The following is a 24,576-nucleotide window of genomic DNA, read 5'->3' as shown; positions in this document are numbered from 1 at the left end:
TTGGCTTGAGGAGTTGGCTGGGGGGTCTTGGGGGGATCTCAGCAGGCTGGGCTGTGAAAGGGTGTCCTGCAGAGTGTTTTACATGCTAGGTGTGCACCCCTTCCCCTTTCCAGGCAATATGAAGTCTGCTCTCCAATACCTACACCCACCCAGCTGCACCAAGGCTGACCAGGCCTGTCCAGCCCATAACCTCCAAAGGAAATATGAGTCAGCACCTGGCTGGCCTCAGAGGTTTCTGTTGTGTTGCAGGGGCTGCTGACTGGTCCCAAAGCACGGGATGGTTGGTCCTAGGTGCTGTCTGCCAGGCCACTTCTCAGAGCTGTGCTTCTCACTATGGCTGGGCGGATGGATCCGCCAGCTCCCCACCTGGAGTCCCTGTAGGGGTTTCACAGAGGGCCCTGCAGAGGGCTCCATGAAGAGATGCTTCTGCTCTTTACTTTCCACTAGGGCAGCCTCAAGCTCTGACTGCCACAGTGACTCCTTCCCTGCAGAAACATCGTATCATCTTCTTTTTATCTCAGATCCATAGGAATGAGAAGATGCTGTAGAACCCTGGCTTTGGAGTCTGGAGACTGGGGTTTTACTCATGGTAAAATACACTAGATAGAAAAAGGTTATCTTCCTCTGATTATCCTCAATATTATTTTCAAGGCACCTTACCGGACATCCATTTGTTGAATCTTTATAACAACCCTCTGAGGGAAGTATTGTTATTCTTATATGCAGATGAGGAAATAGGTGTGGGGTGGCCGAATAATTTTCCCGAGGTCACCAAACCAGGATGACTTTGGTCCCTGGTATTACTCCATAGTCTGTTCACTGTTACCCTTGAAAGAATAGCTCAATGGATCAAAATGGACATGACCATGTCCCTATGTGGACTAGTTGCTTAGAAATAAATAGGAAATTTCTTTAAACTTTTTTTTTAATAAAGCAACTCTAGGTTTCTTTGGATTTCTCATTGTGTAAGATAAACCCACCTTTTTGGCCCCACCTGCTCCACTATAGAAACTTGGGCTGTGAATCTGAGTATCTACCTTTGTCTGTGCTGCATTCCCACTAGCTGATTGTGGCTCTCCCACCTCTGGTACCTCTGTCTGGCAACTGATTTGGACAAAATGCCTCCTGTTCAACCCAGCACTTCCCCTTGGACACTAGTTAGGTTTTATCACTTCTTCAACTGATGGCATTGTGGCTGTTGGAAGGTAGTGGAGCTGTCTCCTGATGTGAGCCTTAAAGGACAGGTCGAGTTTGGGTGGGCAGAGAGAAGCTGGTAAGGTGTACATTGCATAAGGGTCTGAAGGGGGGTGTGACGGTCATGTATAGAGTGAGGAATGGGAAGAACCCAGGGAGGGGAAGAAGCTGGCCTGAGTCCTCTGCAGGGGAGAAGGAGGACTGGAGACTGAATGTGGCTGGAATGAAAGGGACAGGACTAAGCTTTGGATGTTTCCCCTGGAAGAGATGCAGATCTGGGGGATACCTACCGTGGAGCATGCCCAGGATAGCTGTGCTGAGAGTCTAGGAAGCCCATGAATATGGTCCTCCATCTCTTCTCTCAGGTGGTTTCACCAGAGAGGAAGCTTTGTAAGACCATAATTTCTCACCTTGGTATCTTCAGAGCCTCTGAGTCTGGTACTTTGCAGGCACTCAGGGACTTTTAAATGAATGAAGGGAGGGGAAGACAGAGAAGGGGAGAAGAAGGAAGGGCGAGTCAACAGCAAGACCTAGTGATGAGCCAGGAGCCCCAGAAAAGTGTCAACCAATCCTTTCCCAGAGTTAGATCAGCAGGACTCACTCTTCTCCATACTTCAGACACTCACGGGGTCACTGTGGACAGGAGAACTTGCTCTTGTAGCGTCTCCTGAGTCTACTGCAACCGAGGAACTGATCCAAAGTTCAACAAGTCTCAATTCAGGTACACAAGACCGAAGGGATAAGATTTGAGGAGAACACGTCATTCAAGGGAGAGTTGCTCTGTTGGACCCTTGTCCCAGACGGTGTCTGACCTGTAAGTACCCCCACTTACAAGTTTTCATTAGGTTGCAGACTCTTCAGCAGGGCGAAGTCAAGGGAGCCTAGTGAGATGTTCTGGATTAGTAACAGGTTCTCCAGAATCTTAGGTACTGCTCTGGTGCCCTTGAACTCTTTAGATACTAAAGTTTGATTTTTAAAAACTGCATTAAGGCAGAATTTAAAGTAATCAGTTGACTAACAGTCACCAAAGACTAGTATACCTCTAACCACATTTTTGTTTACTTTTCAATGTGTTTCCTTCACGGTCTTTCTTGTGGCTCACCCTATGTAGATTGTGTACTTGTCGAGAGCTTATCTGTTTCTGACATTGCTTTTGTGAGCTCAGTTTTTCCGAGACCCTCTTTCCTCACAGGCTCGGTTTCATCTTGCCATCTGCAGTCGGCCAGTTTCAGTCACAGAAGAGGCCACATCTGCTTCCTGTAGGCCCCCTGGGCAGAAGCATGCACTGGTGCCTGCTCCTGATCTGGGCCCAGGGCCTGAGGCAGGCTCTCCTCCTCGCCTCAGGTAAGGTCTGGAAAGCTATTGAACTGGGGAGGAGGAAAGAACAAAGTTGAGCTTGACCTAGAGACCAGGGCACTCATGCAGGGAACTGGTGCTTGCCACCAGTTTGAAGCAAGAAAACATGGTTCTCAGAGTCCTGTGTACCCTCGAGTGAGAAAAGACCTTTGAGAATGAGATGTACCTGTATTGGATGGCTGAGCCTCAGGGCTGTGGATCTTCAGGATGGGGGGTTGCAACCAGTCAGCATTAGAACGGAGGCGGGAGAAGGAGAGGGGAGTAAGAAAGAGGGCAAAAAGGAAGAATAAACAATTTACTTTTAAAAGCTCTCTCCTGCTTCTTTTCTATTTTTGAGGAATCTTCCAGGTTGTTGGTAGTAGTTTCCTATGGATCAATAATATCTTCCTCAGAGATTCCAGAAGTATCGACCATTACAGACGTAATTTTTTGTTAAATTGATTTCTTATAGACCAAAAACCTTGGACAAATATTTCTGAGAAGGGGGAAACAGAAATATTTAAAAAAAAAAAACTGTAGTGCCAACAAATTAATGTTGCTTTCTGAACCTTTTAAGGCTGGAGAGGTGCCCCGGGATGCTGGGGGTGGTGAGCATTGGAGAGAATAGTTTTGGTTGGGAGAAGCAGAGTTTCTGGCTAAGCCTCCTTTCCCCTGAATTTCTTGGCTTCCCCAAAGGATTTTCCAGATACCCCCAATGTCCATCAATGAAATAGCCAGGCTTTGCTTCAAAGGAACCCAGCGCCAGAGTAGGCTGCTGGAGTACACAGAAAAGTCAAGGATGTGGTGCTGTCTCTGGGGGAGACAAAATAAGGATGTGAAAATAATCAAAGAGCTGCTCATGAGGCTAGACGGCAGAATGTCCTGAGAGGGCGAAGTGCTAAGTCTCGCAGCCTCAGCCAGGCCCTTAATAAAGTGCTAATTATACAACCCAGGCAGTGAATGTGAAAGGACAAGGGAGGTGTCTCTGGGCTGCGGTCCTCAGGGATGCAGGAGAGGAAATGCAGATTTGACAAGGCGCTAAGTGGGTGGGGGCGGGGGGAGACAGAAGAAAGCTCTGGAAGCAGAGGTGATGGAGGAAAGGAGCCAGACTGGACAAAATGGAGGTGTATAGAAAAGGGCAAGAGGACCGGAAAGGGCCAAGGGCTGGGGCTGGGAGACTTAGTTGACAGTGAGGAAAAGGAATGCCTCTCAAAATGAAAACAGAAACAATAGTTGTCTGTTTAGAGGAGGGATAGGATGGCCTGGAGAAACAATCTTTCCTAAAACCAATCCTGGCCCCCTTGGAATTTCTATAGGGAGGTTATAGGCCCATGGGTGACCTGGAACTTACGTGTGCCCCTTTTCTCTTTCCTAAAAGTTACAACAGGCACATTTGTGATGAAGGGGAACATTTCTGCAGAGGAAGGTGGCTCGGTCGTCTTACAGTGTCATCTCTCTTTCACCATGGCTGAAGTGACCCAAGTCAACTGGGAACAGCAGGACCAACTTCTAGCCATTTGTCATACTGAATATGGGTGGTATATCAACCCGGCCTTCCGTGAGCGGGTGGCCCCGGGCCCTCACTTTGGCCTCATTTTCCAGTCACTGACCATGAATGACACAGGGGAGTACTTCTGCATCTATCACACCTACCCTGATGGGATTTACAAGGGGAGCATCTTCCTGGAGGTCCTAGGAAGCTCAGGTATTTCCTCGGAGCAGCATAGAAAATGCCATCCTGACACAGTCTGGGGAGTGAAGCTCAGTCCTGGAGCACATTTGAATCACTTGTGGAGTTTTTAAAGAATTCTGATACCAGGGCCCTCACATAGACCAATGAAATCAGAATCTCTAGGGGCAAACAAGGATGTGATGTGATCCCTAAGCATCCTGGTGATTCAATTTGCAGCTAGGACTGAGAGCCACTGCTCTTGAGTGGGAAGCACAGCTTATCTATATTACAAGGAAGACCGATTGGTAAGGTCATATACTCATTTATTGATTTAGTGTCAATCATGCACATTATAATTAGCCCTTAAGTTTATAAAGATCAGAGCTAGTTAATGTACAATAATTGGCATTGGTGTTGCATTTCAGAGTTTCCAAAATTCCTTCAGTCCTTACCCACTTGGATGCTTAAACCATTTCTCCCAAAGTTCGAAAGGATTATTATCCTATCTGAGAGATAGTATAGGGAGTGGTTCAGAGCTCAAACTCTGACACCAGACAGCCTGGATTCAAATTCTTCTTTGCTGTTGACCTCAGACAAGATTACTCAGCTCCTCTGAGCATCGTTTTTTTTTTTTTTTTTCATCTGTGCAATAAGGATGTATGTAAGACCTTATGAGGTGCTAATGTGGGATTGGATTACCTACTGCAAGAAAATGTCCTTACATCAGTGCCTGGATCATGATAAGCACCATGTAAGTGTTGACTGTGAATGTGATTCTTATTTGACTGTTTGATGAAGGTGAAAACCTAGGCTTGTATCTAGTTGCACAGAGTGGTAGAGCTGATGTTAACACAGGTGTTCTACTTCCATGGACCTCCAAACTCAGAATGTCTACTTTCTGACATCAATTATGTTGGGGATTAATTTTCATGAGTTTTCAAAGTATGTGTATATTGGGAAAATGAAAGGTTACCTTAAAGTTTCCTTTCAAATGTCACTTCTTGGCTGGTCCCAACCGAGGACAAATGCCATGAGTAGTTAAGTGCCTAGGTTCCGGAATCACATTGCTGGGGTTTGATATTGGAATGGGTAAATTACTTAGCTTTCTCTCAGTTTTCTCATTCATAAAATGTGGTGAACAATCTCATGAGCTGTTATGAATCAGGTCTTGTAACAGTGCTGAGCACATAATAAGCTTAACTTAATAAATACTTGTTATTATACTATTTATTGCCTTGTGGTTAGAGGAGATCTAGACAATAACACAGCAGAGGACCAGCAAGCATAACCATCTGATGGTCTTTACCATTTTGGGCTTTTGTCATATTACCAAGGGCCCATCAGCTACTGCAGGACTGGGGATAGGGTGGGATCCAGACAGATCACCTCCTACCCGCATGGCATGGAGGCCCCTGGAACTGGAGCCCACAGGGGAACTATATTATGTTTGCTCATGGCTAAAACATAAGAAAACATAATATAGGCTAAAACATGTCCAGGGACTGATGCTCCTAGCAAGCATACTTGTCCCTGGCCACAGCGGCACTTGTCCCATTCTCCATGGGAAAATGGAGAAATGAAGGGGCAAGTGTCTTCCCTGTACCTCATGGGCCTCCTGGGGGGAGCATTCAGAAGACATTCTATTGGACCCCTGCTCCACTCCTGCCCAAGTGCCACACATTTCCACTCTTTTTGCCCTGGCAGACCCCAGGGCCACCACTGATCACTTGTAGTTTTCCTCCTGTTTCTCAAGGGCTTAGTTGCTTATCCGGAGTGCAAGACCTTTATAATTACTAACTCCAACCCTGACTTTTTTCTGACCCTAATCTCAAACCTTAGTCCAAGTTTCCAGTAACTACCACATGTAAGCTATTTTTAACCTTTAAGCTAGAATTGAACTTAACCCTACAGCTCACCTGATACTAAGCACAAGTCTTAAGTATCCTTTTGCAGAATCCACCCCTTCTCTAGCTGCATGTTCTGGTGCTTGCTCTGCGGCTGCTTCTGTTCCAAAGACCTTGAAGTCTTTGATCATTGAATATGACTGTGAATGGAAGAATTGGAGTTTTAACTTCAGACAGAAATTTCCAATGAAGTTGATATTCTTAATATCCAAAATACTTTCTGGTCCTAATTATATCTCTAAACCTAAACAAATTCATTATCATAACCTCCCCTTAAATGTGGCCATGGTATTAACCTTCTGCTTCTATCAACAAGCTGGAAGAGAATCCAATCTCAATCCTGGCCCCCTAGCCTGGCTCTGACCTCAGCTACGAGCACAGGTCTTGTCTGGGCTCTGTGCGTAGCCCTCTACAGCCTGCCCTGACTCCTGCAAGGTGACTGCTGTCTGGTTCCTACCTGCCTTCTTTCCCACTGAGTGAACTTCATTGCTGTGGTCAGTGATGCCCGGCTTGGCCTATGGAGACTGAGTCCTCAGAGTGGGAGGAGCATGGAATTTGGCTTTTGGACAGATACTGCCCTTGTCCTAGGGGATTGGAGACCTTAGCAGCCATTCTAGCAATTTCAGACCTTAGAAGGTAGCAAGGCCAGGCCTCTACTAGACCCTTGTTTTCCAAGTCTGCCCTGGACTCTCGGGTCCTGCCTAAAACCCTGGGGTGAAGTTAGAAGAGGGATGAAGTGGCCTGGAAACTCTTCTACCCATAGCACAGCATGCATCAGGACAACTGTTTGGGTTCTCTCATATTCTCCTTAAATCAAATATCACTCATGCCTTCAAAACTCCCCTCTTGCCTCTTTTTTCTTTCCATTATATTTTATGTCTTAAAGAGATTTGCTTGTTCATACTCTCATTCATGCTACAAATATTTCATATCTATTATGTGTCAGGGGCTGATAAAACAGCAAAGTATAAGGCTCCAGAGCCTTCCTCCCTCCAGAGTTTCACAGCTGAGCTTGAAATAAGGGTTAAGGAGAAAAGTCACATGCCTTTTCTTTTAGTAATTTGATATTAATTTATTGCATTTCTAATTAAACTGATTTTAATGATATGGCTCTGTATATGAAGTGTAATGCAAGAAATTGCTCACTTTTTGGATTTTCTTCTGATGGTATTATTTCTTTCATTTCGTGATTACTGAAAATGATCTTGTGGAATAGAAGAAAGGAGTGCTAAAAAGAATTTGCTCTGGTTCAAATACAGGAGGCATGACAATACTTGGAGATAAGACATTGATTTCCTGATAGTCCGGGTGGACTCTTTGCTGTCCAAAGAGTTGGACTTAAAGACTCCAGGCCTGTGGTTGGAGAAAGGCACTTGTGGGTCCCTGGGCCCTGAAGCTGAGGCTTCCCTGGGGAAGGCAGCTTTGCTTTGGGTCTCTGACACGCACCTCTATTTTGTCCTCCCTCTAGAGCGCAGCGTCGGGTTCCAGGTCCCATTGCTTGCAGTGCTGGGGGTCATCTTCATAGCAGTCATCGGGATGGTGGCATTGGCTAAAAAGGTAATGACTCTGGCTACACACTTCAGTCAAGAACATCTCTGTCCCTACCACCCTGGTGCTTTCAGTGTCCTTTCTGTCCAGAGAGAGAGAGAGCCAGATGTGACCTCCCCTGTTGCCCCTTGTACCTTTTTCTTGGCATTGTTCTGCCTTTGAATGCATTTAGGTTCTTCCCTTGTCCCTCTTCCAGGCTGGAAGCTCCTGGAAGGTTGAACCTGAATCCTACCTGTCTTGCTCTCTGCAGTTGCTGGTTCCTGCCTGACCCTTAAGCCACTACTCTGGGAGTTCATCTACTATAAGTTTCATGCATCTTAGAGGATGTCTACTGTGTGCTAGGGCTTTCTTTATAGTAGCTCATTTAATTTTCACAACTCTTAGCTGGGGCTGAGTAGCCCAGCACTTCTGTAGAATGGGAAATTAACACTAAAAATCTGGGGTCAACAGATGCATGGCAAGATCAATGGGTTGTAAATCCTCTGTTGCTTTAGGTTAGAGGTCTTGTGGTGGAAAGAGTAATGGAGGGAGAATTGAAAGATCTAGTTTCTAGTTTGGCACTGAGTGTCTGGTTTTTTCCAGGTCTTCGCTTCTTCATATGTAAAATGGGGTTTGTCATTCTGTGTGCTCTATATAACAAAGTTGTGATGAACGGGTGGCATATTTCACGTGAAATCTTTGTAATGGTGAAGAAATATGTCAGTGTCCTTGCTGTTACAAACTGGAAGCTCTTGCTTGGAATGAACAGGGGAGTCCTCACTCCCTGGTCTGGCTGATCTCTTGGGTTCTTCGAGTAGCCCAACTCTCCTTTATTCATTTCACTACACAAACTTTTTGGGGAATGCAGCCTGGGTTCCCCAAACTGTTTTCCTTCTTTATCCCAGAGCTTCTTCCTAGATTCTGACCCACTCTTCCTCCAAGGATGGTTGTGGTCAGTTAATAACTCATCTCTATAGTCCAAAATCACTCCCTCTGGACTATGTACTTGGTGCTGTTGTTACTGATGTGTGTGGATTTATACCTACCATCTTTTCTTCATGTTTGCCTTCCCCCCATTCTACCTGTCATCTTTTGAATTAAGGTTGTCTTTAATTCAAAATAGTTTTCTTTATTATTAAAACAAAACTATTTGTAGTCCTACCAGCAATGTATGAGTGTGCCTTTTCCCCCACATCTATGTGGAAAACAGTATGGAGATTCCTTGGAAAACTTGGAACGGAACCAACATTCAATCCAGTTATCCCACTCCTCCGTTTATACCCAAAGGACTTAAAAACAGCAAACTACAGGAATACAGCCTTATCAGTGTTTATAGACGCACAATTCACAGCAGCTAAAATGTAGAACCAACCTAGATGTCCTTCAGTAGATGAATGAATAGGGAAACTTTGGTATGTATACACAATGGAACTCAGCATTGAAAGAGAATGAAATCATGGCATTTGCAGGTAAATAGATGGAGTTGGAGAATATAATGCTAAGTGAAGCAAGCCAATCCCAAAAAAACAAAAGCCTAATATTTTCTTAGATATGAGGATGCTGACTCACAATGGTCATGCAGGGCTGGTGGGGCGGGGGTAGGGGGGTGGGAGGGGTGGGGTGGTGGTGGTGTGGGGGACATGGGAGGAATGGAGGAACTTTATTTAGATAGGGCAAAGGGGAGAGAGAGGAAAGGAAGGGGCAAGGAGATAGGAATGATAAGTTAGACATCATTACCCTAAGTACATTGATGACAACATGAATGGTGGGAAAATAGTTTGTGTACAATCAGGGACTTGAAAAATTGTGCTCTATATGTGTAATATGAAATGAATTGCATTCTGCCATCGTGTATAACAAATTAGAATAAAAAAATAATTTAATTTAAAAAAGAAAAAAGTTGAAGTAGTGAAAAAAAACCTATTTGTTAGCTATGTACCCCTGACTTATTAATATCTCTATTAGTACTAATAAATTAGTGCTTTTATCATCTCCTAGGTTATACAAGAATCTTAGAGCATGTTAACTCTTTTTATTTCCCTCCTTCTCCAACTTATTGCTGTTATTACTATGCCTTTAAGTTCTCTGTACATTTTTTTTTTGTATTGAGGGTTGAATCCAGTGTTGCTTAACCATTCAGCCACATCCCCAACCCTTTTTTTAAAAAAAAATGTTTAATTTTGAGATAGTTGCTAGTCTGGCTTTGAATTTGTGATCCTCTTGCCTCAGCCTCTGGAGTCGCTGTGATTATAGGTATATGTCACCACACCCTGCAGTTTTGTCTACATTTTAAATCCCCAAAGAAATGGATTTTATTGTTTTATGAGTCAATATTCATTTAGATCCACCCTTTCTGTTGCTCTTTATTCTGTCCTGTATGTCCTGTGTTTTAACTAGGATCATTTTCCTTGTGCCTGAAGTAAGTCCTGCAGTATTTCCTTTACTGTTTTGCCAGGTATAGAATTCTATGTTGGCGATTATTTTCTTTCAGGACATGGAAAATATTATTCCATTGTCTAGCTTCCTATATTTTTGTTGAGAAACCAGGTCTTGTTTTTGCTACTTTGAAAATGTCTTTTTTTTTTCTTTCCTTTTGGTTCTTTTAAATTTCCCTTGTCTTTCTTCAGCAATTGAACAGTGATATAATTAGGTGTAGTCATCTTTGTATTTATTGTTTGGAGCTGGGGTGGAGTGCCTTTTCAATCTGTGTTTCAATGGTTTTTGTCAGTTTTGGGTCAATCCTGGCCATTAGTTCTTCATATCTTATTTCTCCAATCTTGCTTTCTTCTGCTTCTGGAGCTCTAATTACAGGTATTTTTTAGACATTTTCACTTTTCTCCTACACAACTCTGAGTCTTTTTTGTATTTTCCACCCATTTGTCTCATTATATTTTATAGTAGATGTTTTCTTCTGACATACCTTCCAGGTTCCTAAGTATCTCTTCTGATGTATCTATTCTTTGTTTAAATAGTTCATAGTCTGTCAAAATTCCCAATCTTGTCTTTTAAATTATTTGAAAATATTAATCAATTATTTTGAAGCTTGTGCCTGATCATTTTATTAATCAGATCCTCCTTGAGTCTTTTTCTATTGCCTATTTTTACTTGTTTATGGGTCATAACTTATCTTCTTAACTAGTACTTTTCATTAAGTGCGGTGAATTCTACATGAAAAACGATAGCAATAATTTGAGGCTCTGGTAATATCATCTTCTTCCAGAGACTATTCCCTTTGTACCTGGTGGGTGGCAGGTCTAGAGGCACTAACAATCCCAGGTCACCCTAATTAAATCAATGTTGAGGGGCTTTTGAGCTGGATTTCAATTTCTGCTACTCCCTTGCTCTTGGTCCTTTGGGATCCACTTAAACACCCATGAAGTTTTCCAAAGTCCTCCCTTCCAAGGAGGTTTCCGAACCCAACTTTTGTCCCTCTTTCAGAAGGTCTCTGCAGCTTATCTGCCTCTCAGCTATAACTTTCAGACAATTCTCTCCAGGGGAAAATGTCCCCACATTCTTACCATCTGTCTCTCTGGGTTTCTTCTTTCACCACTAGATTCCTCACTGATTTTTCAGATCTCTAATTTCTTCAAGCAGATGTTTCTAATATTTCATTGATCTTTTCTAGATTTTCTCAGGAGAAGGTTTGGTTCAAAGTAACACAGTCAACCAAGGTCCACCAGAGGCAGAACTCCTCTTTAGGATGTCATGTTTCACATTTGTATTTGAAACTTGACTCCTACAAGCAGGCAGATTCAGCTGGCTCACCTTTGCTATACCTTGGGGTGTTTGGGGCCAAGATCCTCACAGGAGTCACAGTAGCCCCTCAGTTCCTAATTCCTAACCAGTCACTTTCCCTCCATCTGACTAGGTCTTCGCTAATCCCAGTGAGAGAGGAATTTGGTCAAACTTTGTGTCCTTAGTCTCTGGTTCCATTTTGCTTTCCTGTTGTGGGTTCTTACTCGATTTTACTCTCTCTCTCCCAGAAAAGAACCACCTTCTAATTTTTCTCTTTTTTTCTAATTTAACTTCTAGTTGAATTTTTGTTTTATTTTGCTTTTACTCATGTTGATCTTTTGAAGACCACACACTTGATTTTCTCCCCAGGTCTCAGATTTTGGATGAATTACATAAATAAGAATTGCTTAATAAGAGAGTATCATTATAATATTCTCTAGCTTAGACCTCAAGGTATTTTGCATTTTAAACAGTCTTAATTTTATATCCTTGCCTTGACCTCATTGTATATGTTTTTCTACTGTTATTAATGCTACTGATGAGATTACACTTTTTCCTGCATATTAAAATCTGTTATCAGGGACTCATCTTGGACTTTTAGCTTAATTTTTAACATCTTAAATTCTGTCAGTTTTCATAAACCTACTCTGTTTTTCTTAATCTACCACCAATATCAAGGGTATAATATAAAAAATTACATGTTCTATTTGACATATGTTGTCTTCAACCTGATTCATAAATGATGAGAGCCCAGGACTCCTCACCCTAATCTTACCTGACCAAGAAGAGATTGAAATGAGGATGCAGAAAGATATTTTGGTGGCAGAGCCAAAGTCATGCATCCTCAGAGAGGTACAAATTTCTCAGGTCTTCCCTAGTCACAGGTCCAACTGTTCAAAGGCACCTGTAAGGACCTTGCTAAGTTGGTCCTTTAGGAACTAAGATTCTTCAAATGTAGGAAAAGCTCACACAATGGTGATTTCCCTGTGTAAATTACAGGAGGCTTTATACTACAGTTGATTTCTTGGTACATTAATTTGTTTGCAAAAATCTCTATTATGTCACAATTCAAACCCTCTCTTTGTGGTTATAAGACAAGCTTTGAGGTTACTGATCTGCCTGGTTCACAGGGATGATGCCATGTATTTTTAATCATTCACCAGAGGTGGTCAACCAGACTGCGGGGGACCCAGTGGGGCTGAGATGTGGCTGGTACTAACAAGGAAGCCCACAATCCATAGTATTTTCATTTATGTCACAGGTGTCACAATTGACATGGTCAGGAAATGAAACCTCTAAGGGAAAGTGAGAACGAGAGAAGTGATAGGCTAGGGGGAGAGGAGGAAAGATGACATTGATCTGCAAGCTGGGAAGGGAGCTGCTATGGTGGCTGGTGAACAGATGTCCTCTGCTGTCACCAGCATTCTGCAGCTCTGGAATGGAAGGATTAAAGCCTCTTTAGAGGCAACGGAACACGTTTTTTTCTGTTAAGTATTCAAGGCTGGTTCATTTTCATGCCAGGCACCCAGATTAACTTTGGTCAACATGGAGATCGAGAAATAAGAAAATGTGCAAAGACAGTATCTATCAAGTCCCGTTGTTTCCTGTATGGAGTGTTTTACTTCCCAGCCTGCTTTTTGACATTTCTGCTGCTTCCTGTTTAGTTCAGGTCTTCTCTGCTTTTGTCCTGTGTGTTGACTGTAGTCTCCAATGCTCTCTTTCTCCTCATTCAAAACATTTTTTGCATGCATTATTCAAGCTTCCACATGGAACACATAGTTTGAAATTGGGTTGTTCGAGGACGCTTATTGTTGTGATTTGGATGGGAGGTGTCCCCCAAAAGCTTATGTGTGAGACAATGCAAGAACACTGAGATGAAATGATTGGGTCATGAGAGCCAATCCCCTGATGGGATTAACTGAGTGGTAATCAAAAGCATGTAGGGTGTGGCTGGAAGAGGTGCGTCATTGGGGGAAAGCCTTTGGGTATATATTTGGTGAGCTGAGCTTAGTCTCCCTCTCTGCTTCCTGATCATTATGTGAGCCACTTCCCTCCACCACACTCTTCTGCTATGATGTTCTGTCTCACCTCGAGCCCCAAGGAATGGAGCTCGGTCTATGGACTGAGACCCTGACACTGAGCCCTCAAATTAACTTTTCCTCTTCTAAAATTGTTCTTGTTGGGACTTTTAGTCACAGCAGTGAAAAAGCTCACTAAAACACTTATTAAGGGGACTTACAAAGGAAACTATAAAGGGGGGTGTAGCAGTGTGTTGTAACCACCTCTTATTCTTTAGGGGAGATCATAGGGCACTACTGGAACTTGGAAAGAGAGTTATATGGAAGAGCTGCCTTGAGAAATGCTGTAATCAGCAATTGAGTGTCACAACCAGTCCAAGGCCACCCTGCAGAGAGAATGCATGGAATAGAAACCACTACCTCAATCTCTTTTCTTCCATCTCCCTGCTGTTCAACATTGACTGAACCCAAACTTAAGATGGAGGCCAACAGAACCCACTTATGCAGTATATGTAGGGCAGTTTTCTTAGGGCACAGAAGAGGGTGGAGATGGCTGGAGACCAGAGCTCAGGGACAAGTGGACCTTATCTATACCTATACTGATTAGATAGCTGGAAACTGGGCAAGGGATCTAAACTTTCCTCAGGGCTGACAGACCTCAGCCTTCTCTTGTGTATTCTTAATGTTCTTTGATTAAATATCTAAGCAATGCTCTTGTTGGCTGCCCATCTACATTTCTCCTGGGAATACTGTGCTCTGTTATCCATCTTAATATCCCCCGAAACAGGCTTCTTTGGCTCCCCCTGCAGTAATTACATCCAGTTCGTTTCTAAAGTGCTGCCATCTGCACCTTCTTATTTTGGGGTGTCCGCATCCCATTGCTACTAAGGATCCAGTTCTGCAGAAGCATCACCTACTTCAGCCCCTGCCTGTCGAGGAGAGAGATCATGGACTTCTCAGTGATGCTAGTATGGCCCTCCCTAGCACATCCATTCCCACCTTAGGACAAGAAGTGCTCCCTGGATCTGCCCTAGGAGATCCAACATAATCAACTGTTGGAATTTTGAAATTACTTACTACAGGAATTGGCAAAGTTTCTCTGTAAAAGGCCAGATAGTAAATTAGGCTTTGTGGGCCATATGGTCTCTTGCAAAACTCCAACTCTACCATTGTAGTGGGGAAGTACTATAGATAATATTTAAACGAATGAATACGGCTTTGTTCCAATACACCCTTATTTATAAACACTAAAATTTAAATTCCCTGCAATTTTCATGTGTCATGAAATATTACTTATTTTTTTTTCTCCCTAATCACTTGAAAATGTAAATACAATTTTTTGCTTGTGGCCTGTACAAAAACCAACAGTGGGCCAGATGTGACCCAGGGGCCTTAGCTTCCCCCATCCTGATTTTGGTAGGTTCATTGTACCATTCTCCTTTTTCTGAGCATTTTGTTTTCTTCTTGCACTGCCGGAGCAGTGTTAGCATCTCCATTGAAAACAGTATACTCTTACTTTTCTCCTGTGGCCCTCGTGAAGGTGTGAAATCTTGTGTCATGAGATATGTGCCCATGTTGGCAAATTAGCCTTTATCTAGTCTCCATATTCTCACTCACCCCAGGTCCATTACTTTTGGGATTTACTCCCAGGCAAAAATCTCCTAGTTCCTGCTAGTAGTACATTTAAGCCGAGTCCTTTTCTGTATAACCTTTCCCTTTCCTTAGCAGAACCATCACTTCCACAATTAGTGTAGAACAACATTTTACCCTGTCTGATGGTGGAGGTAGAGGCAGATCCGAGCAGGGATTATATTCTATCAGGGAAAAGGGGACCCCTTCTGCCGCTCCTGATGGTGCAAGTGAAGCAGGTGGTTCAAGGCTCTCATTTGCACCTACCCAGAGGTCTACCTCCCAGGACTCAGAGTCTCCTCCTTTCCTATTAAGACCTTGGTTTTGGCATGAAATCATTGCCCAGTCTGTGAGACCTTTGAGGTTCTGTCACTCTTAACAATTAACTCCTGGGCCTGGTCTTCAGCTGCTGAAGACGAGTGTCTCTTTAGATGCTGCCAAGGAAGAGCTTTGACTTCCACACTTGGTTGGAAGTTGGTGATGTGTCTGAGCCTGTCACTTTCTCGGTTCAGTGTATCAGAGGACCTTATCAAGATCCACTCACTCCCAGAGTCCTAAGAATTTCTGTTCACCCCATACTTCTCAAATACCAGAGTTGGTGCACCAGCTCATAGTTTCCTTCCATCTGGGTCTCATCCCATTTCTTCACAAGTCTTGGAGTCAGTTTTGCCTTCACTGAGAAGTATGCCCTCCCCAGTCACCTCCCTATGGCTACATTGCAGCATCCTTCTCAGGAGCAACTGGGGAGAATGATTTACTGGGATGGGTCCTCAGATGGAGGGTAGTGAAGGGAACAATATAGGGTAAGGAAATTAAGCTCAGCATGAATGTGACCTCAGCTTGAGGCTTGACTGAAGCAAGAATTATATTCAAAGCTGGTTGCACGTTGAAGGAAGGAGCTGGCCTTTTGAAAACCTGCATCAGCTAGTCAATGACCACTGACTGCTCACCAGGAAAGGCCAAGAGCAGCTCACCAGAGAAGAGGCAGCTATAAGCTCACAGCCTAATGCTCCCAGTTTCTGGGGAATGGAAGAACCATTCAGGTGTAGGAATCTGAGCATGACATCAGTGACATTTCCTACAGACTCTAGAAGCCAGCAGGTTGCACTCTTTGGGGTCTTAGTCTTTGGAATCAGGCAGAATTAAGTTTGGGTCCCAGCTCCTCAGTAACTTCAGTAGCTGAGCCACTACTAAGCCTCATCTGTAAAATCTGGATAATTATGGCTTTCCCTTATAAAGATGTGGGAAAACTTTAGTCAAACAATTCATTTAATAAGGCATTTGGCATTTTTTACTGGCATGTATTGGTAACCATTATTTATTAGGTTCTTATAATTATTATAAATTTTATTTACCACAGTACTTCATAATACCTTGTGTTCCAAACTGTTTACAGTCTATGGATTTAATATGAATAAATGTTTTAGGCTAAGCAGATACTGGGAAAAGTGCCCCTGGGGGGTGAGAGCAAAGAAAGGTATCTATGTCCAGATCCTGTGCAGTGGCTCAGCCAACCAATGTGTTCACTCTCACATTCTCCTTGAGGCCAGTGTTTGTCCTAGAGGGACTCAGCTGCCATCTCTCCTGCTCCCTTTGGTCCTCTAGGACAACATCAATGCATTAATCCCAGACCTATTTTTTATACCAATTATAATTATAGATCCCTCACAGAGGACAGAATGGAAATGGAACAGCTGAGGGACCCAGCTCAGGAATATTTGCATTTCTCAGAGGACTTTTGGAACTCAAAATAGTTTTAAGATTAAAAAGCAAGGGTGGCCATTCTTACCAAGAATACATAAGCATAAAAGGTCATTATTAATTCTTTGAGAAAGAATTAAGTGTTCATATTTTTAAAATGGATTGGATTGCATCAAGGGATGCAGTAGTTCTTTTACATACAGCATGAGCACTGATAACCATCTTCTTCATATTTATGTTAAGGTTTAGCAACTTCTACTGGAAAGGAATGATCACTGATGTGTCTATGTGCTTCTGAGACTATGGCATCTCTAGGTCCAACTCCTTCAGGCCTGCAGTGAGTCACCATCCCTCATTATTTTTTCCCTTTATTTTATTTATTTATTTTTATGTGGTGCTGAGGATCGAACCCAGTGCCTCACATGTGTGTGGGAGGCACATGCTCCACCACTGAGCTGCAACCCCAGCCCACCCTCCCTCCATCCCTGATTTTTGACATTTGTTCACTGTGCCCATCCACACAGCCTTTACCCTCCCTCTCAGCCTCGCAACCTATATTTGTGCCCTGCTGGGCTTGACACTAGATGATGCCGGGGACAGTATTTCCCACCTTGGAAGCAGTGGTTGTGGGCAGAAGGAAATTCGGTGTGCATTTGTTGCTGTTATTTTCCAAGTCTGTGTGGCTCTTTGTGATTCTGTCATTCAGACATATGGTGGGGTCGGTGACCTGCATTACAGCACTCTTCAATAAGGCCGAGGGGGTGTCATCTTTGCACTGAGATGTCAATAAGCATTTCTTTTGTCATCCTACTTGTGTCTGCTGGTCTTCAATTTCCTTGTCTTAACACAACCTTCACCTATGATGCTCTCACATGGAGGTAATGGCTGACTTCACATCCCTGATTTTACTAAACAAATGCCACTGTTCTGCCCTAGTGTCCCATAAGTACAATTGTAGTTGGCTGGTCATGAGACTCTGCTTTGATTTAGAAAATCAGGTTCTTTTAGACATGAGACTGTAGAAGTGTGTGTGTGTGTGTGTGTGTGTGTGTGTGTACACGTATGTGCCCGGGGCCTGGATCTGCATTTCAGTCCCTAAGACACATATCAAGCATTTGTTAAGGGCTCTGAGGTTGCCAAGAAGAATAGAGCCAGACCCTTCCTTCAGTGACCTCACATTTTGGAACATGGAGAAGATAGAAGGATAAACAGATAAATCTAAGACAGCATTGAATGTTACAAGAGAGAACACCATATTCCAGCTCACAGGATGAAGGGGGTCAGAGAAGGCTTCTTGATAACATGCTGCAGAGCTGAGTTGGGGAGAATAAATAGAACTACCTGGGAATGCACAGTGGGCAGAGCAGTACACAAAATTGGGAGGCAAGAAAGAGTGTCTGGCACTGTGCAGCTGTGAGAAGAGCAGCTGTTTGGCTGAGGAGAAAGCATGGCCTGGAATCAGACTAAGCAGGGTCAGTGCAGGATTCATGCTGAGGCACAGAGCTTCCCCTTGTCCTTTCTAGTGCATCCCAAAGTAGACATGATAGAGTGGTTTCTGAGTTCCACTCATGACCTAGTCCAAGTGGGGCTCAAAGAAGATTCTTAATAAGTGGTAGCTCTCTGGCATCTAGACCCCAAGAATTGGGGTATGAGGCAGGAGAGGAAGCTGGAAAGGTGAGTGTGACCAAGTCACAAAGGTGTTTTGGAGGAATCAGTCTCCGGTGGGGAAGGTTTGAAATTATGGATCTTCTTCCCCAAAGAATGCATCTTAAAATAAACTTTTAAAAATGTTTTATTAGTTACTGATGGACCTTTATTTATTTATTTGTTTATATGTGGTGCTGAGAATCAAACCGAGCGCCTCCCACATGCAAGGCAAGTGCTCTGCCACTGAGCCACCACCCCAGCCCCCTAAAATAAACTTTTTAATGCAATTTAAGGGTATTTGCAAATGCCCTAAAGTCCTACTGTGCATGCCAGATGAAGCACCCCTCCTGTAGGTAGTGGGTGCTATTGAAGAGACTTACACAGATGTATGGATGGATCCAATTTTCATGTTCACAATATTACTGCTGGTGGCTGTGTGAAGTTGGGTTAGAAGTAATAGGGAGTCTAGAGTCAGGCGGGTATGAAGTGCAGTTGGCAGAGAAGACCAGAAGCAGAAATGGAATAAAGTTGGATGGGTTTTATGTATGATTGGAGTTCAGCATTAGCTTCCAGGTTTCTGGTGCCATAAATCAGAATAAAAAATGTAGGGGCAGGAGCAGTTTTTTGGGGAGGGAACATGATGGTTTCTTCGGGACAAGATGAGTCTAAACTTGCCATCACCAGCCAGTGATGCCCACTTAGCAGGTGGACATTTTAGAATACCATTTCCATATACTCACTTTTTAATTTGTTTGTTTCTAGAAGACATCTTTCAGAATCCCTTCGGCGGAAAGCGACCTCAGGAGATCACCCCCTGCAAGCGACCTCAGGAGATCACCCCCTGCACGGCAGGAGTGGAGCCCCAGCATCTCCTCGTCCCCTGGAAACTATGTACTGGCAGGAGCTACCCCTGCTGGCCTCTGCAGTGTGCAGAGGGAAAATGACTATGCTGAGCCTCATGACTACTTTAATGTCCTGAGTTACAGAAGCCTGGGCAGCTTCAGCTTCCTCACAGAGACTGGTTAGCAATCCGAGGCATCTCCCGGGAGATATGTTCCTGGCTTTGTATTATGGATGGATGTGTAAGCCTCTGTTCTCTCCATCAATCCTCTCTCTCTGTCTCTGTCTCTGTCTGTGTGTGTGTGTGTGTGTGTGTGTGTTCACTTGAGTGAATAGATGTCATCCTCTTCTCCATCTTTACTTCCTTTGTCCTTCCCTTACATTCCCTTATTGCAGACCAGAAGTGAATAACTTGCATCTTGGTCATGAATGTGAATTTAAACAAAACAGAATAAAACAAAAACCAAAAAACACACACACCCCAAAACCCTTGACCTGGCTTTGCATCTAGCATTTTGAGCAGACCCTGTGACTCCAAGAAACACACTCCTCATGATAGTGCCACACTATCCTCATGATAGTATCCATAATTTCCAGATAGGCAGGATTTTGTGCTCCAGGGTTTGTGGTAGATGATGATAATGAGACAGGTACAAAGCCACCCTTGTATCATGTCTCCTTGTCATTTTCATAAATATTCATTCATTCAAGGCAATTTATGAATGAGACATAGGTACCAGCCTCTATGGTGAAGCTCAAGGGTGACTAAACGTTGTCTCTGCCCTTAGGAACATACAGTGAAATAGGGAGACAATATTTATATTAAAATGTGATAAGGAGATGAAGACACAGGATGCAGGTTTTCAGGAAGAGATGTCGGTTCTGGGTGAGGTGTTAGCGTGGGTTTAGCTGTGGTGAAGTGGCTTGGGGTACAAAGGGATCAATGAGGCTGGACTGGTTGTGGAGGACAAGTTTTGTAGGGAACAGGCAGGAACTAAAGTCTATGCAGGTAAAAGTTCCAGGCACCAACCAAGGCACCTCAGATTTTATTCTCTGGACAGGGATTCAAGTCTCCTTTTTTTTTTTGTGATATATTCAAAGTCCGAATGTGATGGCCTCATACAGAAGACCCCAGGCTCTTTCAACCCCATGTGCTGGGAAGCCCCCAGGCAATATGTGTCCACTGAAGAAACTGAGTCCTGGCATCTGGGTCAAGATACACCTTTTCTGGACCAATCTACCAGTGATCCACTGAAAATAGAACCTGTTTCCCACCAAAAGGAAAAATCTGGGTAAAGAGGGGGTAGATAAGAGTATGTGGGTGATAAAAGGTTTCAAAAGTAAACACCATTAAACTGGCTTCTTTGAACACTTTTATCTACTCCCGGACTTCTTTGTGTCAGGGATGGGGCATCTGAGCAGTTCATTTCTGTTGAACTGTATTTAAACCAAATTTAAAAGACTTGATCCTTCTACCAACTCTTCGAGGGAATTACCAGTGAATGATTTCCTTTCACGGCACTGGAATTGAGAGAGACTGTGAAACAAGGCTGTCTCTCATCAACGGCTAAAACAAAGAAACAGCCTGGGGTTAAACAAAAAGACAGTTCAACTCCTATTCCTCCTTATATTTGTATTTTTCTCACCTTCCTTCCAAATGGGTTTGTAGTCAGAAGCAGTGGATTGAAATCTGTCCCAAGCTCTGGTCCTTTAGAAGAGAGATAAGTATAAAATGCTGTTGTTTTCTGTGGCAATTCACAGTATTTTTCTTGCAGAACTAGGAATGAAAATTGGTTGGGAGTAGAACACAATTCATGAATTAGAGATGAACTAAAATGAGATGACAGAGAGGGAGTGGTGCTTCGATTTGGAGGAGCTGTATATCGAGCGAAGGTTGGACTGAGAGTTGGTCCTTACTTAACATAGTTTTGGTCATTGGGAGATATTTCCAAACCATTGAGATGGTGATAAAATTCCAAAGATGCTGGAAATGGTCAGACTACCAAATGAGATTCAGTTGGATAGAAAATCAATTTCAAAATATAATTCACTAAACTAGATTGTCCTCTGAGAACACAATCCCTCACAGATTCCTGGGGACATGTGATGTCTAGGACAGTAGCCATTTTCCATGTGTAGCCGTCCACTCTTGAGGGAGGTTAATCCAACCTGGGATGAGCTGTGCGCATAAAACACATGCCCAATTTTGAAGACAATAAGAATCATAAAAATATAAACTATCTCATTTGTAATTTAAAAACATCGATTACATGTCAAAACAATAACATTTTGGATTTATTGGGCTAAATAAAATGTATTATTAAAAGTGATTTTTTGTGTTTCCTTTGGTTTTTTAAATGCAGCTCCTGGGAAATCCACAAATGCATATGTGGCTGCCATTATATTTCTATTGGACTCTGCAGCTCTCAACTCTAAACCCAAGCCATGCTCGTTTCGGGGAGGGTATCTATCCATGTCAGTTTGTTTCTGTCTCTTATTCAAAATAGTGTTTGGAGAAGCTTTTCCCTCTTATTGTCTTCTGAAAAGTACGGAGGGAAGGATCACAAGGGAGATTGAGGGAGGGGACCACTAAGGGCTGACAAAGACGTCCCAACATCTCCTGAATTCCTCTTGGGATCCATGACAGGAAGTGAGAAGAATAAATGAATGAATGAGAGTTCAGGAAGTTATGCAGTTACTGATTCCCTGCTGACATTCTGAGCCTGGGCTTATAGAGTATGAGCTATAACCCAGAAACTCATACTTAAAAGATGTGAGAAATTTCACCATGGAACTTTGAGATAGATGGTCTTCAATGTGGACAGTACCTTATCATAATACAACTTTGTTTCAAAACTTGTTTCTTCTCATTCTCTGAGCCCCAGAAATAAATGATCACACACTTATGTTTATACAGAGGCCATTTGATCAAGACCAAGTATTAAGTCAAAAGCAGGCTGTGCATTTATTTTCTTCCAGCTCTTCCCAAAGCTATCTGAGGTAGCTTAATGGTCCAACTCATGTAAACAAGGCTGAGATGGACAGGCAGGAGGCTGTGTATGCTAAGTGGGAATGGAAGTATTCTGGAGAACTCATCATGCCCCGCAGAGAGGAGACAATATACAGCTTGGCTGTGGTGTGGCTGCCTACTGTGGTGTGTGAGTTTTTTTCAGTCTGATTCTTTCCAGTCCTGGTTACTGAGTATAGTAGTAGTCCCCCCCCCACACACACACACACAAACTCCAAAGCACAACTGTCAAGAGGCCCAATGGAACCTTATGTGTGGCAAAAGCCCACGTTTCTGGAAGTCAGAACATACTTGACGTTTGTGAGAATTATTTGCATAAGGTAGCATATAGGATGGTGGTGTCCAGTAGAACTTTCTATGATTCTAGAAAAGTTCTATGTCCATGCTGTCCAATATGGAAGTCACTAGCCACATGAGGCTATACAGAACTTGAAATCTGGCAAATGTGACAAAGGAAATTCAGTTAATTTTAACCAACTAAAATTTAAATGTAAATAATGACACAGGACCGGTGGATAGGGATATCACAACTATAGTAACTACCTTGCATATGGAAGAAACACAGATAGCTGTGTTTACAGACATTTGATGATTCGACAGTTGTTAAGCTTTTAACAGGGTCACTACCAGGAAGAGACATCAAAATTCCCTTATTCTTCTGTGTCCTTTCTCTGATCAAGACAAAGTATGAAGTCAAAAGCAGGCTATGCATTTATTTTCTTCTCGCTCTTCCCAAAGCTATCTGAGGTAGCTTAATGATCCAGCTCCGGTAAACAAGGCCAGGATTGTTGGGAAGTTTGCAATTCAATGGTGTTAGCAGGAATAGACTTTCACCACAGGACAGTAGTCATTCTGATTTCATGTGGGTTGTAAAGAACATCTTTTCTGGAACTAAAACTCTAATAGATTATATAGAGATCAAAAAGAAACCACACAGTATATTGGACTAGAAACTGGACTACTTGGTCCAAGTACTGATCTCTGCAGTTTAGCTTCATGAATTTGGATGAGTTAACCTTTCAGAGTCTCAGTAACTTCATTTGTAAAATGGTAATCATTATACCTACTTTATAGGGTTTTTAAAAGGATGAAGTTAAGAATGTGGTTGACTGCTTTGTAAGCTATAAAATGCTTCGTTAATAATTAGTATTGTAATGTGAGCCATGGGCATGTGCATTGTTCATGCTATAGAAGTTTCCAAGGGGCAACAAACCTTTGGGGAATAACCAAGGAATCTGGAATCAATGTCCTTAAAACCTGGGACTTAAGGAAACCTAAGAGTTTCACATAGAGCATGGGTTCTAGAGGCACCTGTAAGCATTTACAAATTTTGTGTTTTAAGTGAGATGATGATCTTTAAAAAAAAAGTCAAACATATCTTGACTATTGATGGACTTCTTATAACAGGGTGCTGCATTGTTTTCAGTCTCTGTGTTTATAATCAAGTTGATTTCAAGGTGCAAAGGCTTCATTCATAAATGATTCACTTGCTATAGGTGGTTGGAGCAGTGAAAGATTTTGCAGTAGTTGACATACTGAGAAAGTGCAGGGAGGACTGTCTTCACTTTGCACACTGTGGAGGAGGGATGCTGAATTCAAGAAATATGTCAAGCTAGCAGCACACTTTGTGAGCTGTGATGGAGTCAGCAAAGCATCACCTAAAGCATTAAATTAACTTTGAGAATGTAATTAATTTTATAGTTTTACTTGTGTTTATTTTGTAATTTAGGTTATTAAATTCTGTTTGTGCTATAAGAATAACAGGTTTATCTGATATCACCTTTGAGTCAATTTAAGAATATTTATAATAAAAATATAATTATGCATTATATTATTAATTTATTAGTAAATAACAAAAATAATCAAACTTCCTCCCATGAGTTCTTGGAGAAATTTTTTTCCTAGGAGTATATGTATTTCTCAAGTTTAAGAAATACTGGGGTGTGTAACTACCATTGGATTTCAGAAGAACCTTGGTTTAAACTCTATTATATTAATTGTTTTACACTGGCAAAAAATATTTCTGAACCTCTGTCTTACATATAATAATAGTTCCCTTACAATGTTCACAGTGTAATTATGACTATGGATGAAATTATAAACTATTATTAATTTATTAAATTATAAATGATTACAGTGCCATTTGAATAGTGTATGCATTATTTACAATGACCATAGCCCATTCCTAGACCACACCATGATGTGTTCATGTGTAGAACAGGTTTCCAGAGGTCTCTTTTGGAATTCTCTGCAGGCCCCTGAGCTCAGATCTGGAGATTGTTGTACTCCTCACACTAGGGGAAATGGCTGACCACACTCACTTCCTCCAACTCAAAGCCTAATGTC

At 42.6% G+C, this 24,576-nt stretch overlaps 1 protein-coding gene across 2 annotated transcripts; it reads left to right on the top strand.

Moving 5' to 3' along the window:
* Positions 1-2,355: 2,355 nt before the first annotated feature.
* On the top strand, positions 2,356-21,532 carry Tigit (T cell immunoreceptor with Ig and ITIM domains). Of its 2 annotated transcripts, none has more exons than XM_046425159.2 (4): positions 2,356-2,538; positions 3,908-4,234; positions 7,574-7,662; positions 19,128-21,532. In XM_046425159.2, exons 1-4 carry the CDS (start codon positions 2,475-2,477, stop codon positions 19,386-19,388), a joined length of 741 nt encoding a protein of 246 aa, XP_046281115.1. In that variant the 5' UTR covers positions 2,356-2,474; the 3' UTR covers positions 19,389-21,532. The 2 variants fall into 2 exon arrangements, with proteins under 2 accessions (XP_046281115.1, XP_046281114.1); XM_046425158.2 differs by having other exon boundaries at positions 19,125-21,532.
* The last annotated feature ends 3,044 nt before the right edge of the window (positions 21,533-24,576 follow it).

This window comes from Marmota monax, unplaced genomic scaffold (assembly GCF_021218885.2).
Source record: "Marmota monax isolate L192 unplaced genomic scaffold, Marmota_monax_Labrador192_F-V1.1 WCK01_AAM20220418_F8-fsc00119, whole genome shotgun sequence".
Taxonomy (NCBI): Eukaryota; Metazoa; Chordata; class Mammalia; order Rodentia; family Sciuridae; genus Marmota; species Marmota monax.
The sequence above is the reverse complement of the archived record's forward strand: the minus strand, read 5'-3'. Positions and strand labels throughout refer to the sequence as shown.